This window comes from Argiope bruennichi, chromosome 7, assembly GCF_947563725.1.
Source record: "Argiope bruennichi chromosome 7, qqArgBrue1.1, whole genome shotgun sequence".
NCBI classification, from domain to species: domain Eukaryota; kingdom Metazoa; phylum Arthropoda; class Arachnida; order Araneae; family Araneidae; genus Argiope; species Argiope bruennichi.
The window spans coordinates 130,684,149-130,698,647 of NC_079157.1; the positions used below are offsets into that span (position 1 = coordinate 130,684,149).

At 33.0% G+C, this 14,499-nt stretch overlaps 1 protein-coding gene across 1 annotated transcript in view; it reads right to left on the reverse strand.

The window, feature by feature from the left end:
- Positions 1–222: 222 nt before the first annotated feature.
- Positions 223–14,499, reverse strand: part of LOC129976149 (neurogenic locus Notch protein-like) — a 44,362-nt gene continuing 30,085 nt past the window's right edge. The window contains exons 9-13 of the mRNA XM_056089576.1: positions 12,106–12,225; positions 7,998–8,138; positions 4,336–4,494; positions 2,331–2,424; positions 223–467 (exon numbers count right to left, since the gene is read on the reverse strand). Of these exons, the coding sequence (XP_055945551.1) occupies positions 461–467; positions 2,331–2,424; positions 4,336–4,494; positions 7,998–8,138; positions 12,106–12,225 (521 nt within the window). The 3' untranslated portion in view covers positions 223–460. The remainder of the gene's footprint in view (positions 468–2,330; positions 2,425–4,335; positions 4,495–7,997; positions 8,139–12,105; positions 12,226–14,499) is intronic.

Consider the following 14,499-nt stretch of genomic DNA (forward strand, 5'->3'; position numbering starts at 1 on the left):
ATTTCAGATTGTGGGGAGATGAATTCGGTAAAGAGAGAAACCACCGATTAGAGAATTTTTTGTCCTTTGGGAGGTCACAACGAGCATTCAAATGATTTAAAGAAATGCGCATGCAGAAATGAATGGTTTCACGCGGTATGAAACTGTAGAAAATAACCTTTTTATTAATTAACATCATACTTCGTGTAACAGACTTCTTTTACAACCAACCCTCCGATGCTGTTGGTAAAAAGTGCAATTTACAGAGAAAGGAACAGATCTTGATTTCCGAATTTAATTTTATTTTCTTGTTTTGCAAATATTTCACGATAGCCATTCAAATATATTCATATCAAATCGATAATTTATTAACATATATTTTCTTTTGGAGTCTTCATTATTGGCAGTTTGGCATTTTTTGGTCACTGTTATTGAGCCAAAAGTGGAGCCTTTCCCTCTTCTCGGCAATTTTAAATGATCCTCAGGAACTGAAAAGAAAACGACTCTGCATCAGTATCATTTTCATCTAGATTTTAGATTTTTTTGTAAGTTTCAACAAAATAATTTATGATCTTAAAACTCTAGAACCGAATTGTTTACAGTACACTTAGAATTGTGCTACTTTCATTCTTTTGGGTGAAAGCTCATATCGGCGTGGGGGGAAATGAAGCAGCAGACAAACATGCCAAACTTGGCACAAACAAACAGACAATTGATTCACGTGTCCCCAGATCACACAACACGTTGAAAGCTGACATCAGGAGAAATATCATCGCTGAATGGCAACGTGAATGGGCATCTACCAATATAGGTCCTCAGGCCGATCAATACATCCCTACAGTCTCCACCAGGAGGAAATCATACCATCCATTCATTATCCAATTCCTCTCTGGCCATGGAAGATTTCCATCTCACTTTCAAAAATTTGGCATCACTGGCAATCCATACTGTGATTGTGGTGAACTCGGCACCGCAGACCATTATGTATTTGATTGCATCTATACACAGTCCTTCCGACTTAGCTTTAAACATTATCCATCAAAAGATCAATTCATCCTTGATCCAAAAAATATTCATATTATCCATCAGATTATCTCATGGGTAAATGACTTTATTCCGCGGCTCTAATTAGCCGTCGCTGTTTGCACTGTCAAACGGGTGGATTGGGCGTTTTCCCTTGGTTAAGACCTATGTGGGTAGCTGTTAGTAGATAACTTTCGGGTTCCACCATTTCACCAACGATGTGCTTCGCGCACGGTATTGGGGGGGGGGGGACACCGTAATTTAATGTCGGAAAGTAGTATCTTTTTCCACTTCAAATCGGAGAATTCGGCATAGCGTATTTCTAATTTATTTTCGGTGAATTTGTATTTGATTTTCTGATATCAGTCTCATGATTTATCATTATTAACGCATATTTAATATATGTCATATGAAGTGGTTGTCATTAAAACATATTTTCATCTGGTTTAATGTCAAGAATATTGATGCGTTTTTTACTATAGGAAATTCAAGACAAGTTGCGCTTTCTATTTTGTTCAAGATAAATCGCAGTGAATAAGATTTAGAATAATTTATTATAAATTCCTTCTCGATGCTTTTACTATTTTATACATATTCAAAACTTTTAAAATAAAGAAGAAAATTATAAACACACGAAGAGAGAAAGTGGAATTACTTAATTAATTGATAATTTCACAATATGAAATTTATTGTTAATTTTAAAGACATATTTTTATCGAGAAATCAAAGAAATACTTTGCCTTATATTTACGAAATGAAACTGTTCATGACGTGAAAGTTCCAAAGTCTAATGCAAAATCCTAATTATTTTCTCTCCTTAATAATAATAGCATAAGAGATTAATCATTTTTTGTTTTCCCCGCTTTCAACTGCAAGGTTTAAGTTCCATTTCTGTCTATCATAAAACCAGTAAGTATTTTTGTTTCGAATGGAAATAAATTACGACAGAATACGATGTAAAGAAGAGTTGAAAAAAAAAAGCAGTTTAAAGAAACTAAGAATTTGCTTCTTATTATTCGGGGAATGTCTCCTCTCGTCGTATTCATTAGAAAAAGCAGCCGGTTCATCAAAAACACATACCACAGCGAATAAAGTTTTTAAAAAGACCAGATCGATAAATCAATCAACAAATTAAATTGGGCAAATGAATTCTTTTGTTAGAATATTTTATCAATTGTCATTTATTTCTGAATCTGTTTATTTTTCGAAAATATGCAGAACAATCATCTTGGACATAGATTATGTAAAATCACACTTTTATAATAAATAGCATTAAAAAATTTTAAAATCGATATATGCAATAAATTCGGTTACAAATTTCAACTTACCTTCCTTTATGTTTTTTGATGTAAAATGTGATGCTTATTATTATAAATGAAAATATGACACCAAGAGCTATGGTCGCTTCTCGCCATTGAGTTTCTGAAAACAATCAGCCATTTAAAATTATCCTCCTTTTTTTTTTTTTTTTTTTTTTTTTAATATTTTACAAAATATGCAGGATGATTCAAAGTATCATATACAACTTTTAGAAGAATTGGAAAAGGTATTAAAATAATTTAGAAATATATGGTTAGGAACATGAAAGTTTCTTGTAAAGTTCAAGATCTTGTTGAAGTTTTCATGTAAAAAACATGAAAGATTAACACAAATGCGTCGCATATGCATATGTTAAAGTACGTACTTTTACAAAATTCGATGCAAGTGTTCGCTATTTCTATCTTGAGTAGCGAGACATCGGCGGCACATAGAATAATATCACACATTTTGGAAAAAATTTGCTTAATTGAGACAGCTGCTATGGCAAATGTAAATTTCCTTTGCTCTAACCACGGATTTGTTGCTTGCTAAAGCATTTTAGTCTTAATCAAAATAATCGATATTACAATATATTCTGATTTTTTATATCAATTCCTGCACGCATTCACCATGCTTCATTTTGCTTTTGCCCAGTGTGTTCCATTTGCTAAACACACAAACTAATAATAAGACATTCTTTTTTTCTTAGTCAATCCTAATTTAATATATAAAAATAAATTTTTGTTTGTTCGTATTTTACGTGCTGCTGTACCGTTCATCCGATTGCGATAAAACTTTGCCAACTTATTACTTGCACTTGCGTGAAAGTTGTAGGCGTATAACAGTTATTATATCTAAAGTCAAAAAAATTAAATAAATATTATCTATACTTCTTCTTTATATATCATTTAATTTCATTGAACGTATTCACTGTCAAAAACAAAATAAATATAATTCTTTCTATAATTCCTAATTAAACAAAATAGTTATTTCAAATTTCAAACGACATTTCAAAAATTATTTCTACTGCGGCAGCAACGCACTGGTAGTGTTTGATAAAATGTCAACATCGCTATTAGAGTTTCTTTGCATATGTTTGCTTTTGGGGGACTTCTCAAACTTGGCCATACCGAAAGGGGGGGGGGAAGAGTCCTTTTACTATTTGTGCCAGATTTTATTATTCAGATCAAAATATATCCAATAATGTGCTGTGATTGAAATGCAATTTTCGCGGACATTCATCCGTGCTTTTTGCATATGTCAGAACTAACAAGCTGATAAAACATGCTAACTAACTCTTTTTTAAAGAAAACTAATTTGAATCATTGTGCACGATAATAAAAGCAGAGCAAATATTTGAAAAAAAATACTTATAAAATCTTCTTGTTGATAGATCATAAGTGAAATGAATTCTTGCGAATTTACTAGTGCTTAAACTTAATTCTTCCTTTTCATTTTATTGACTTACAGATATCTATTGTCCTATGGATGATTATACTCTGAATTTAGGTAACTGATCCAAAAGATGCATCTTTCTGCAAAATTTTAAAACAATACTCGATTTTTTTTAATAGTTTTTATACTTTGAATAATGGAACGTAACGATGGTAAACTCCTGCATAAAATTGTTTGAGTCATTGTAAAAATTTCTGAAAAGTGACTTTCCTTAATCAAAATCCTACTTTTTAAAGTTTACAACAGGATATTTTTTGCTGTACATAATAAACTAAGGAGAACGAAGAGATATACAAGAATCAATATGTAAAAGGAAGAGAAGAATACGAGGTATTTTAAGGTATATTTATTTCTATGAGAAAAACTTTTAAGAATTACACCTATTACATAATTAGAATATAATATCAATTTTAATCTGTTATTGTTATTTTCAATAAACAGTTTTTGAAAGTAAGTGTTACTGCCTTCACTAATCTAGCTTCTTTGAGTTAATTCAGAACATTTTCGGTAAATGTCTTTCTATATTAAATCTTACATATCTTCAGAACCTAAGAACATAAAAGTCTTGTATCAGCTTACCAATTTCATAACAATCGTTGTAAGCTGGCTTATAAGATCTTCCATAATTGCCGGACGTGGAATAGTAGCCCTCTCTGCACACGCAGTCGTAGCTGCCCGGGCTGTTCACACATCGAGTCAGCTGAGATCTGCACGGAAATTCAGAGCATTCGTCGATATCTGGGATGAAGGATTGAAATGTGCCATTAAAAAAGGATCGCTTTATTGCTCCTTTGAGAAATTACATTTTTGCGTCTGTTTAAATATAATCTTCACAATATGTTCCAATTCTGTAGTTGTTTTAAGAAGTCGATGAAATACGAGGGATTTTATACACAATTGATTTTACTCAAAAAAAAATCTTTATTCCTTATTTCTTAAATGTTATTCTTTCAATCTGTATCTTCATACAGCAAAAGAAGATGAAAAAGCGCCGGTTTCTTTTTTGTTTGTATGTGCATTATACGAACTGATTGATGCTGAAAACCAGTCATGCATAAACATGGAGTTGAGTTTTGGTAGCTCGAAGAGTTATTTTTTTTTTTAATCGTTAGTGAAGCGGGAAGATCGCTAGAACTGTAACTCGTCGCCAAATAGGATAACCGAACTCTGCCTTTGGCGACTTTGAGAACATTGATTGGAAACTCCTATCAACGGAAAACGAATTTTTCAAGATTTCTTCAGTCGGTGTGTGATTCCTTTGAGTGCATGCATCTATGTAACCTAATGTTTACTTTCTGGATGTAATTGTTTTGTAGTATTGGTTAATTACAATTTATTTCAAATATTACTTGACTAATTCCTACATTAACCAATAAAGTGCACATATAAGTAAAAACGATGTTGGCACATTCCCATCCCATCTAACCTAATCTCTCCTCAATTCAAAGTATCAATACTTTAAGAAAACACATTGCATATTGATGCAAGACGAGGTTTTATATCTCAAAGGTATTGCTTTTAAGATTAATTAAAAAGAATGAAAAATGTAAGGGAAAAAAAATCGAGGAATGCAGCTAAGCAGTAGAAAGACGGGCAAAAAAGTTCGTAAGAAACGCTCAGAATTAATGTTTTCTGCCTGCGCCTATACTCATATCTTTATGTGTGCATTGCTATTTAAAACGATTCTTTAATTTAACCATTTAATGATGGTATAGTTTTTCTCGTAATTAGTAGAAGTGTATTGCCTAAAGCTACCCACTCCGCCTTATGGAGTTAAAAAAATCTTATTGAATGAGGTTCAGTTAAGTCAAATTTACTTTAGTTTTATTAAGGCCCCGTTTGAAAGCATCATCAGGACGGTTTTGATAAGAACTTAGTAATTTTGAACTCCGGTCAGATGATGAGAATGATATCTGAGTTGGCACCCCTTTCTAGACTCGGCCCAAACTAGAAGGTCGACAATTGGTCCACGACGTCAGATTTAGCGTCAGTAAATCCATACTCTGTCGATCTGCATTAGAATCTGGTTTCGAATCTAGAGCGATTCGCCTCCGAAACCGAGACTCCGACCTCGACCGACCTTCTGAAGGAGATTAAATTTCTAGAATTTGAGAAATTCCTTTGACTATTAACTTTTAACTTCCTTACTAAAAATCTAATTTCAGTTTATTAAATTTAATATTCTATTTTTTTCCCAAGAGGATATAAACGTGTTTTGGGAACTCTGATCAATACATATCATAATGATATATAGATCTAGGGATATATATTAATGCTATCTAGTAAATATAACATGGAAAAGAGCCGCATTCATTAGATGCTCGTCTATTACTATCGCAACGAGAATTTCGGTTAGTAACTTGAGAGAAGCATTTAGAGAGATAGATATCGTGAATACCAGAAAATGTGATAATCTTACATCAGTAATGAGGGAGATAAAAGGTGGGCTATCGAATTTTGAGCAAAAATTCTCAAAGAGAGATAAAAGTGGTAGAGTCAACTGGAATCTTTACTTTTATGAGGAATGAAAGCAGAAATCACTTCGGGAAATAATGTTATAAGTAGTAAATTCTATGAAAATGTACCACTGTCTAATTTTAATGGCTGTCCTTTTAGTAAATTAGAAAGATTGCTTTTATAATATATTTTTGATATGTATATCCATGAAAAGTTATAAGGTTTATCATTAGTACTTTGCTTATACAGGAGATTTTATGTTTAATAATTAAGACAGATGTTTAAAATTCTTCCATTTTTCATTGAAAACGAACCGAGAAGCACCAAAGATGCCATTTAACATTTTGTGGTTTGATACTTTCATCTGTCTAAGAATCAAAACTCTATGATCTATATTCCAGGCTTCAGACTTCCGTTTCTGATTGGACGAATTATTTTCAACACGACTCTAAACAATGAAACCATTTTCATCTCAGAAAATATAATTATTGACAATTGTGATGAATGCATTCACTTACCAGCAGTGCGACTGATGCAGTGCATCCTTTTATTTAATCAGCTCTACTGTAACACTGTTTTTGAAATAAATAAATTAAATAGCAGTTTTTGAACATTTTAAGGATAGTAAAAATTGTAAATGGAGCACCTACAAAGCAATTTTAATTATTTGTTGTTTCTGAGTCTTTTTTTGAACGGATATTTAAATAGAAAACTGAATTTCAGTCTATAGACACTAAGATGAATCTTCATGGATTTGCATTTGTGTGAAGAAGACATTTACCATGTTGTACAAACTTGATACAACATGGTAACATGTCGGTGATAGCTTTAAAAATGAACTTTAATATTCAGTCTCAACCTAAAAACTCAATTATTAAACTTTCCATATCAGTGGATAGTCTCTGGAAGTCAATTATCAATTACCAAGCTATAATGGAGTAAAGAAAATAAGTTTTCACTACGAAAATGAACCAGTTTGATAAAAGCTGAATAAAATGAACCTCTATAACTTCTAAAAATACTTCGAATTTCATATTATATACTTATTTATTACTCGTACATAGTCATAGTCATAGAGCACAAAAGGGACAATTTTACCTCATACCTTTCAGCCTTCTCACGCATTTTTTCACAGTCTCAACATTTAGGAAAAGCAGAAAATACGTGCTTTTTGAAGAAAGAAAAAATATAATTCAAATGGCAGACATTCTCATTAAAAAAACAGAAGACTAATGGAAAGGATTAAACCTAACATATAACATTTTAATAAGTAATAATGTAATTATATACAAGATAATGCAACCAAATAAATATTAAATCAAACCTAAAACAAGCAATTAAAAATAATTGGTGAAATGACCAAAAGATAAAGGGAAAAAACTTTTAATGAAATTCCATCGGCACGAAATGAAGCTCAAATCTTGCTAGCATTATAACCTGTCATTTCCTTAAAAGAAAGACGTTTCTTGATGAAGTTCGAAAGCAGTAAGATTTGTGGTGAAGGGAGAAGATGACCTAAAAGAAGGAGGAAGGCAGTAGCAGAACATTTAATAAAAAGATAGGTAAAGTTTCCAATAAAAGCATGTCTTCCCTTTTCTTAATGTATTCAGTGAGCGGGCTTTTTGTGGCCCCTTTATAGGCATTGAAAATTTTGTATATAAAAAAACATCCATTGATACATAACAGTTTGCAATCAATAACAAAGTTACATTTAGATTGAAATTAAAGCAGATATTTATGAGATGCTATAAAACTCTACAGCATTATCACTAAGATATAAATACCTTTACATCCGGATACTTTCGGATCTAAATATGGATCAATCGGTTCAAATCCCTTTTCGCATTTGCATTCGAATGTCCCAGGCTTGTTAATGCAGATTGTGTTGGCTGGACAAGGGTAGCTTGTATAACACTCATTTATATCTGAAAAAAGAAATCCATGCCTGTAAATCAAACAGAGGCGATAATAAACTTCAGCAATTTTGGGGGCTTTCGTGGAAAGAAACCACACTCAACTATTGCGATTCGGTTGCTGTTTCATTAAAAGAGAGGCCACATTGTTCAATCAGCTTCTCGGTACTTGCTTTCTTTTTTTATTATTGATGGCTTATTCCGACCTTTTTCAACCATCGTCGCACTTGTTAACTTTTCACAATCTGCTCGAGGAAAGAGTTCGAAATAGGGCATTCGGTAAAATCTAGTTAGATTGAAGATGGCGGAACAAACTTATTAAAAAATTGTATGTGCTCCAAAACGTCACATTTAAGATTTGATAGCTAAACAGGATTTCATTGGCGAATTTAAAAACAAATGAAATAAAGTTCTTAAAACTTGTAATGAAACCTGAATTTATAAAACATGCGCAAAATAGAAACTAACAAAAATGCAAAAACCTTCGATGCTTGATTCTCTGAACATCAGCCATGCTTGTCTTGAGCGTGGAAATTTTGAAATAAGATTCATTGGCTAGAATACACTTATAAAGCTACAAGAGTGGTATTAGAAAATGGATTTGATTCATTATGACCAAAGGAAAGTGTCACCTCTAAACTTTCTCGCATACTCTAAAATAAAGATGAATTTATGCGTCAGTCGTGCCTTTTTTTCACCCATTAAACCCAAAATTTAACATCAAACTGCAATGACAGTCACAAAATCGCATACCAAATTTTATATATTGAATTCATTGCGTTTTTCAGCTATCGTGTTTACATGCTTCTGAAAGTACAAACTAACAGACGGTCAACCCCACTTTGGATTTGGCTCAAACTTTGATAGGTGTCTACACTATAGACTTTCAATTAATATGTCGAATTTTATCTGTCTAGCTCTCTTCGTTTTGTAGTTATCTTTATAACTTATTCAGAATAACAATACAAACAACCTTCCTCTCAATAGATTTAGCTCAAAATTTGATTGAAATCTAGATATTTGGTATGCAAAGCCATATATTAAATTTCAGCCATCTTACTCAAAGCATTTTGTGTTTTCTTTGTTATAGAGTGATGGATACTTTCCCAAAATGTGCTTTTTTAACTCAGGGAGATCTAAAATGTAGAGATTCGTCAAAATCTCGAGTTCAAATTTTCGCGGATAACAATATTTTCTCTCTCCTTCATATATGAGAAAATAAAAATGACTCAAAGGCGACAACAACTTATGTGACCATCTACCTCTTTCTAAAATATTAACCCCTATCGAAAGTAAGATGTTGGATTTATAATAGCATATTTGACATGCAGCAGGTTTCAATAGGATAGCGAACATTTAAATAAAGACCGTTAAATGAATGAGAGAGAGCCTAGAATTTTAACTGCCTAATCAGTTTTATTTCCCAATTTTGGTTGATTTATTTTCATTCTGTCTATAATAGAAGTATTTAATATGATGATTAAATTGGGGAGTATAATGATGGAAAGCTACAAACACATAAATGTAACACTTTTATGAGCTTTTGTGGTCACGTGGTTTATTTTTATCTCTTTTTCTTTGAATCTGTGGAGCAATGAATGATGAATTGCTGCTAGCAGGTGCATGGTTACAAGGCAGTAAACAGTCAGGAGTCTCACAAGTCTGAATGAAGATCACAAACTTGGAGAATTCAGTTCATTTCTTAACAGAGTTGTAAGGGCATGGCAAACATAAGAATATAATAAGGTATTTTTTAGGATGTGTGCTGAAACAAAGGTTATCTTGACCAAATCATCCAGGTGCGAGCTTATAGTAAGTTGCCGAATAGAGGAAGATATTTCCCTAATGAAGTATTCTGCATTGTTCCTGAGCACATACCCTGTTATCCTGTCTGCAGAAAATAGAAGATTCTACGCAAGAAAAATCAGAAAACAGTTTTCTTGACTATTCATCCATTTACTCACATCATGCCACTCCTTAATTTCATATAATTTTGAATAAGAAATTCAATATCGGGGCTACGAATATTTTTACAAGACAATAAAAATTATTTTCTTCATAAACTACTATTTCACAAGTAACTCGCTAGGTTTCCGCGTGATCGTTGAAATAGATTTGCTCTGCTTTTCCTCACAAGCTACTCATCGCTCACACTCCACGTGAACATCTACTTTTCTTGATGCCAAGAAAACAAGAAATTTTTTCTGCATAACTTTCAAGACAACGGGAATGCGCTGCCATTGGACTAGGAAGGAGAACTAATCCCAACACAAGTGTTTGATAAAATTTGCACCTTTCACTTCAACATTGCTGAATGTTATTATTCCTGCCTATTATTGTATATATAAAACTTTAATTCAATCATGTATTCTCACAGGCATGAGTTCTAGGACCTTAGAATTAGCAGTCATTATTTGGGTATAACAGCTGGGATTATTTCGCAATTTTTCTTACTGGTTAAATTTTGCTGCTAAATTTGGTCTTGCCCTGACATTTATCTTTCACTTAATTTTAAGATGCTTTGTTACAAATGGAATGATAGATAAAGGTAATTCATATCACATAAATTCAAACATTTTTGGATTTATCAAAGAACAGAGGTGAAAGTTAAAATGTTAATGTTAAATATATAAATACGAACAAAGTTAATAGTTTAACACTAGGAAATGCGTCATTTCAAATATTATAAAGAAAATTACAAAGAAAGTTCGCATTTTTATTTTATCTCTTACACTGACTTTTATCCGTTGAGTGAGGTAAATATATATTGATATCTATTTTCTTCAAACGTGAAATATTATAATATTATAATTCTCTATGTGGTATACCTATCTTTGCGAATGTATGTTAATTTGACGCGATCGTAAACCTAGTGTTAAAAGACAATAACAAACATGCCCCGGAAACAATAGAATATTACAATGAGACAATGTTTGGAATCAACTTAGTATACCAAATGGTGCGCAAATGTACTGTCATCAAGGGAGCATCTTTTCAATAGCTTCTCTAGCTGTTTTTCAACATTTGAGATTTAGTGTCAATAAACGTATAGATCTTATAAAAGAATGTACTGCATCCAAACTATTCTAAAGGATTTCCTATTTCAGTTGTCCAATAAACTTGCAGAAGGAAATAAGAAAAAATACAAAAGCATAGATTATAATCTCCCATCATCTAGCACTTCACAAGAACGCAAGGGTTACCAAATTGGCTTTTGTAAAAGAAACAAATTGGGGACTGTTTGCGGAAGGTGTACAAACACAATTGAGTATTTGTGTAAAAGATGCCCGAAATGAATGTAAAATATTAAACTAATGATTCTAAAATTTTTGAATAATAAAAACTTTCTATAAATATATGTTTCATATTTTTATTTTTTACTTACAGAGTAAAATTATATTGCCACCTTAGTGATTGTTTTTTTTTCTTTAAATATGTGTAGTCGTTCACGCATCAAATTGATGCTTGTCGTAGAGATAGGTATATAAGAAATGTCCTGAAACCTAGTGTTTATAGCCAGGAAGTCAATATTCTAGGCAAACAAGTTGGTTGTTAAACAGAAAATATTTTTAAAAGACAAAAGATAGCTTTGGCTATGAAATTAGTACTTTTAAATAGGCGATTTCTCTTCCTGACTTAAAATTTGAAATTACAAAACGGAGCGATCATTGAAAATTCAGATATAAGTATCAATGATATTTGATTTAAAATATCAAGACACAAACAGTCTTTCGAGCAATATTTGTGATTCTTTGATCTGCTGCATGAGAATAGCATAACTTCGATCGGCTGTTCTGCCTCTAAATGATAAATTAAAAGGATCAGCATGTTCATTGGTAGTTGAAACACCAAGATATATTGTTTAATGCAGATGAATACAACAGAAATATCGAGAACTTATAATTTTCAAACTTGCAGAGAAACAAACTCACTTTGATATTATTTCATTTTGTTGATGAAGAATAAGTTATTACTTTACCTTCACAGAAATCTGACTTCGTTTCGAAACCTGCTGGGCACACGCACTGTTTGAATCCATTCTCAAAAGTGCAATTGATTTGGATCATTCTTCTGCTGGACAAATAATTGCAGTCACAGCCTACAAGACAAATCATTTTTAAACAAATTAATATCTAAATTTAAAAAAAAGAAAAAAAGAACAGTCCCCGTTCAGTTGCAAATTGACCTTTCTCTTCAGCACAGAAACATCGATACATAAAGCCTCACGTCACATTATTGCTTTAATATCTCAGTGATGATATCCATTTTAAACTAAGGTGAAACTAAGATATAAGACATTTTAAAAAACAGGTTGAAAATTATTAAAGCAGGTGAACAATTTAGTAGGCTAGCAATGCAATTTTTGAAAAATAATAAATTTTAGTTGGCGTACATTGTTTTTTCTTCAGGTAAAATGCTTTTATCACAAAAAATAACATCGTATTTTGTATAAAATAAAGAAACCCTTGCTGTTATAAGATAATGTGAATAAAAGTAATGATGAGCTGCCAAGCAGAAATCAAAACAATTAACTGAAAGCAAGCGTTTTTGTTGTTGCTTATCGCCCTTGGATTGAACACCAATTCAAACCAAGTCCAAGCAATGGGGGAAAGAGAAAAGCAGTAGCTTCTGAGGGTAAAGACCCCTGAGCATCCGACGGCAGAAGTCTGACTTCTAGCTCATATGAAGATGAGACACATACTCAGAAATGACTTCGATTTACGGAGTTCCCGCCCGAGATGGGCTACCTCCAACTTGGTGATGTTAACTGGACCCTGGCTTAGACTAGTTTGACATGACTGGAAATACTCATGGGTTTATATATGATGTACCATCGACCAATCAGAGTCGACTCGTAAGAGGCGTGTGGGTGAGGGTGCTGGAAGCTGGCGAATCAAGAGCTCTCCTTTCAAACGTTCCAGAACAGCTTAGATTTTTTCCGGTTCGGGTTCTTCCTCAAGATATTGTGAGGGGTGAGGGTGAAGGGTGCTCAACTGCTCTACTTTCCCTTTGACTGCTTGCGCAATGTTTTAAGATGCACAAAAGTTTTGTGAGTGCCTATCTGAATGATTATTAATGGGTTAAAATGGAGATGTCAGGTATACAGGAAACACAGATATAGGTCGGTGTGGGGGGTTATTTTTTCCAATGTTTTCTTAGAGGTGTTTTAAATTAATAATACATTTCTGGGTCTTCTATTTTTAAGGTTAGGGGTGTATGGGGTTAATTTATTTAGTTCTTCATTTTCATGTTCATCTAGGGATTTGAAAAAATTAGTTGCAAGCTTTTTAATTACTTCTCTAAGGGAGGGATAGTTTAGTGCCTTCCTGATGTCGGTGTTTCTCATATACCATTTCGCGTTTGCTATTTTTCTGATCGTTAAATTGTACTGAGTTTCTATAGTTTTTAGGTTTGTCTTTGCGGCGCAGCCCCATATGGGACATGCATAGGTTAGTACTGGACGCAAGTAGGCAGTAAAAATAAGCATTTTTGCATCCCTATCCATTTTAGAATTCCGAGAAATTAGGGGGAAAAATTTACGCGTTGCTCCTCGGAATTTATTTCTGAGCTTAGTTAAGTGGGATTTAAAAGTTAATTTTCTGTCCAATGTGACTCCTAAATATTTGCTCTCCTGAGACCATGGGATTTTGTGGTTGTTTATTTCAGTTTGTTCATAATTTCCAGCTCTGTGTCCTCTATGGAAGAGAACAGCTTCAGTTTTCCCTGGATTTATTTCTATTTTCCAGAGAGTCATCCATTCATGTATGGCTTTTAAATGCCTATTTAGAGCTATTCTTAGATAATTGACGTTTCTATTTTTGGCCAGTATTGCTGTATCATCGGCATATAAGCAAAGAAGCGTGTTGAATTGTTTGGGGATGTCATTGATATAACATGTGAAAAGCACCGGTCCTAGTTTAGATCCTTGTGGTACACCTGCTTTAATTCTTTTAATATCTGAGTATTCCTCTTTGACCTTTACTAGGAATTTTCTATCTTGGAGATATGATATTAAAATTTTAGTCAGGTACGGGGGTGTATTGTAATTAATTAATTTGTGTATTAATCCATCCTGCCAAACTCTGTCAAAGGCTTTTTGTATATCTAGAAAAATTGCTCCAGTTTTTTGTTTATTCTGGAAGCCTTCTGTTGAGACACATACTCGCGTGCACAGCCCCTTTTTATAAGAAGGCTCACTCACACCCCCCACAGAGAGAACACAGGGTAAAATACAACCACGCCCGAACCCGGGCCGATAAGATCAGGGGAAAGACGCACTCCCCCTAGGCCAGGACGCCGGCACAGTGGGTGCAATGGTGAATTGAATATTTATTACATCTAAAGCTGGAATATGATACTCTTAATAAGGCTG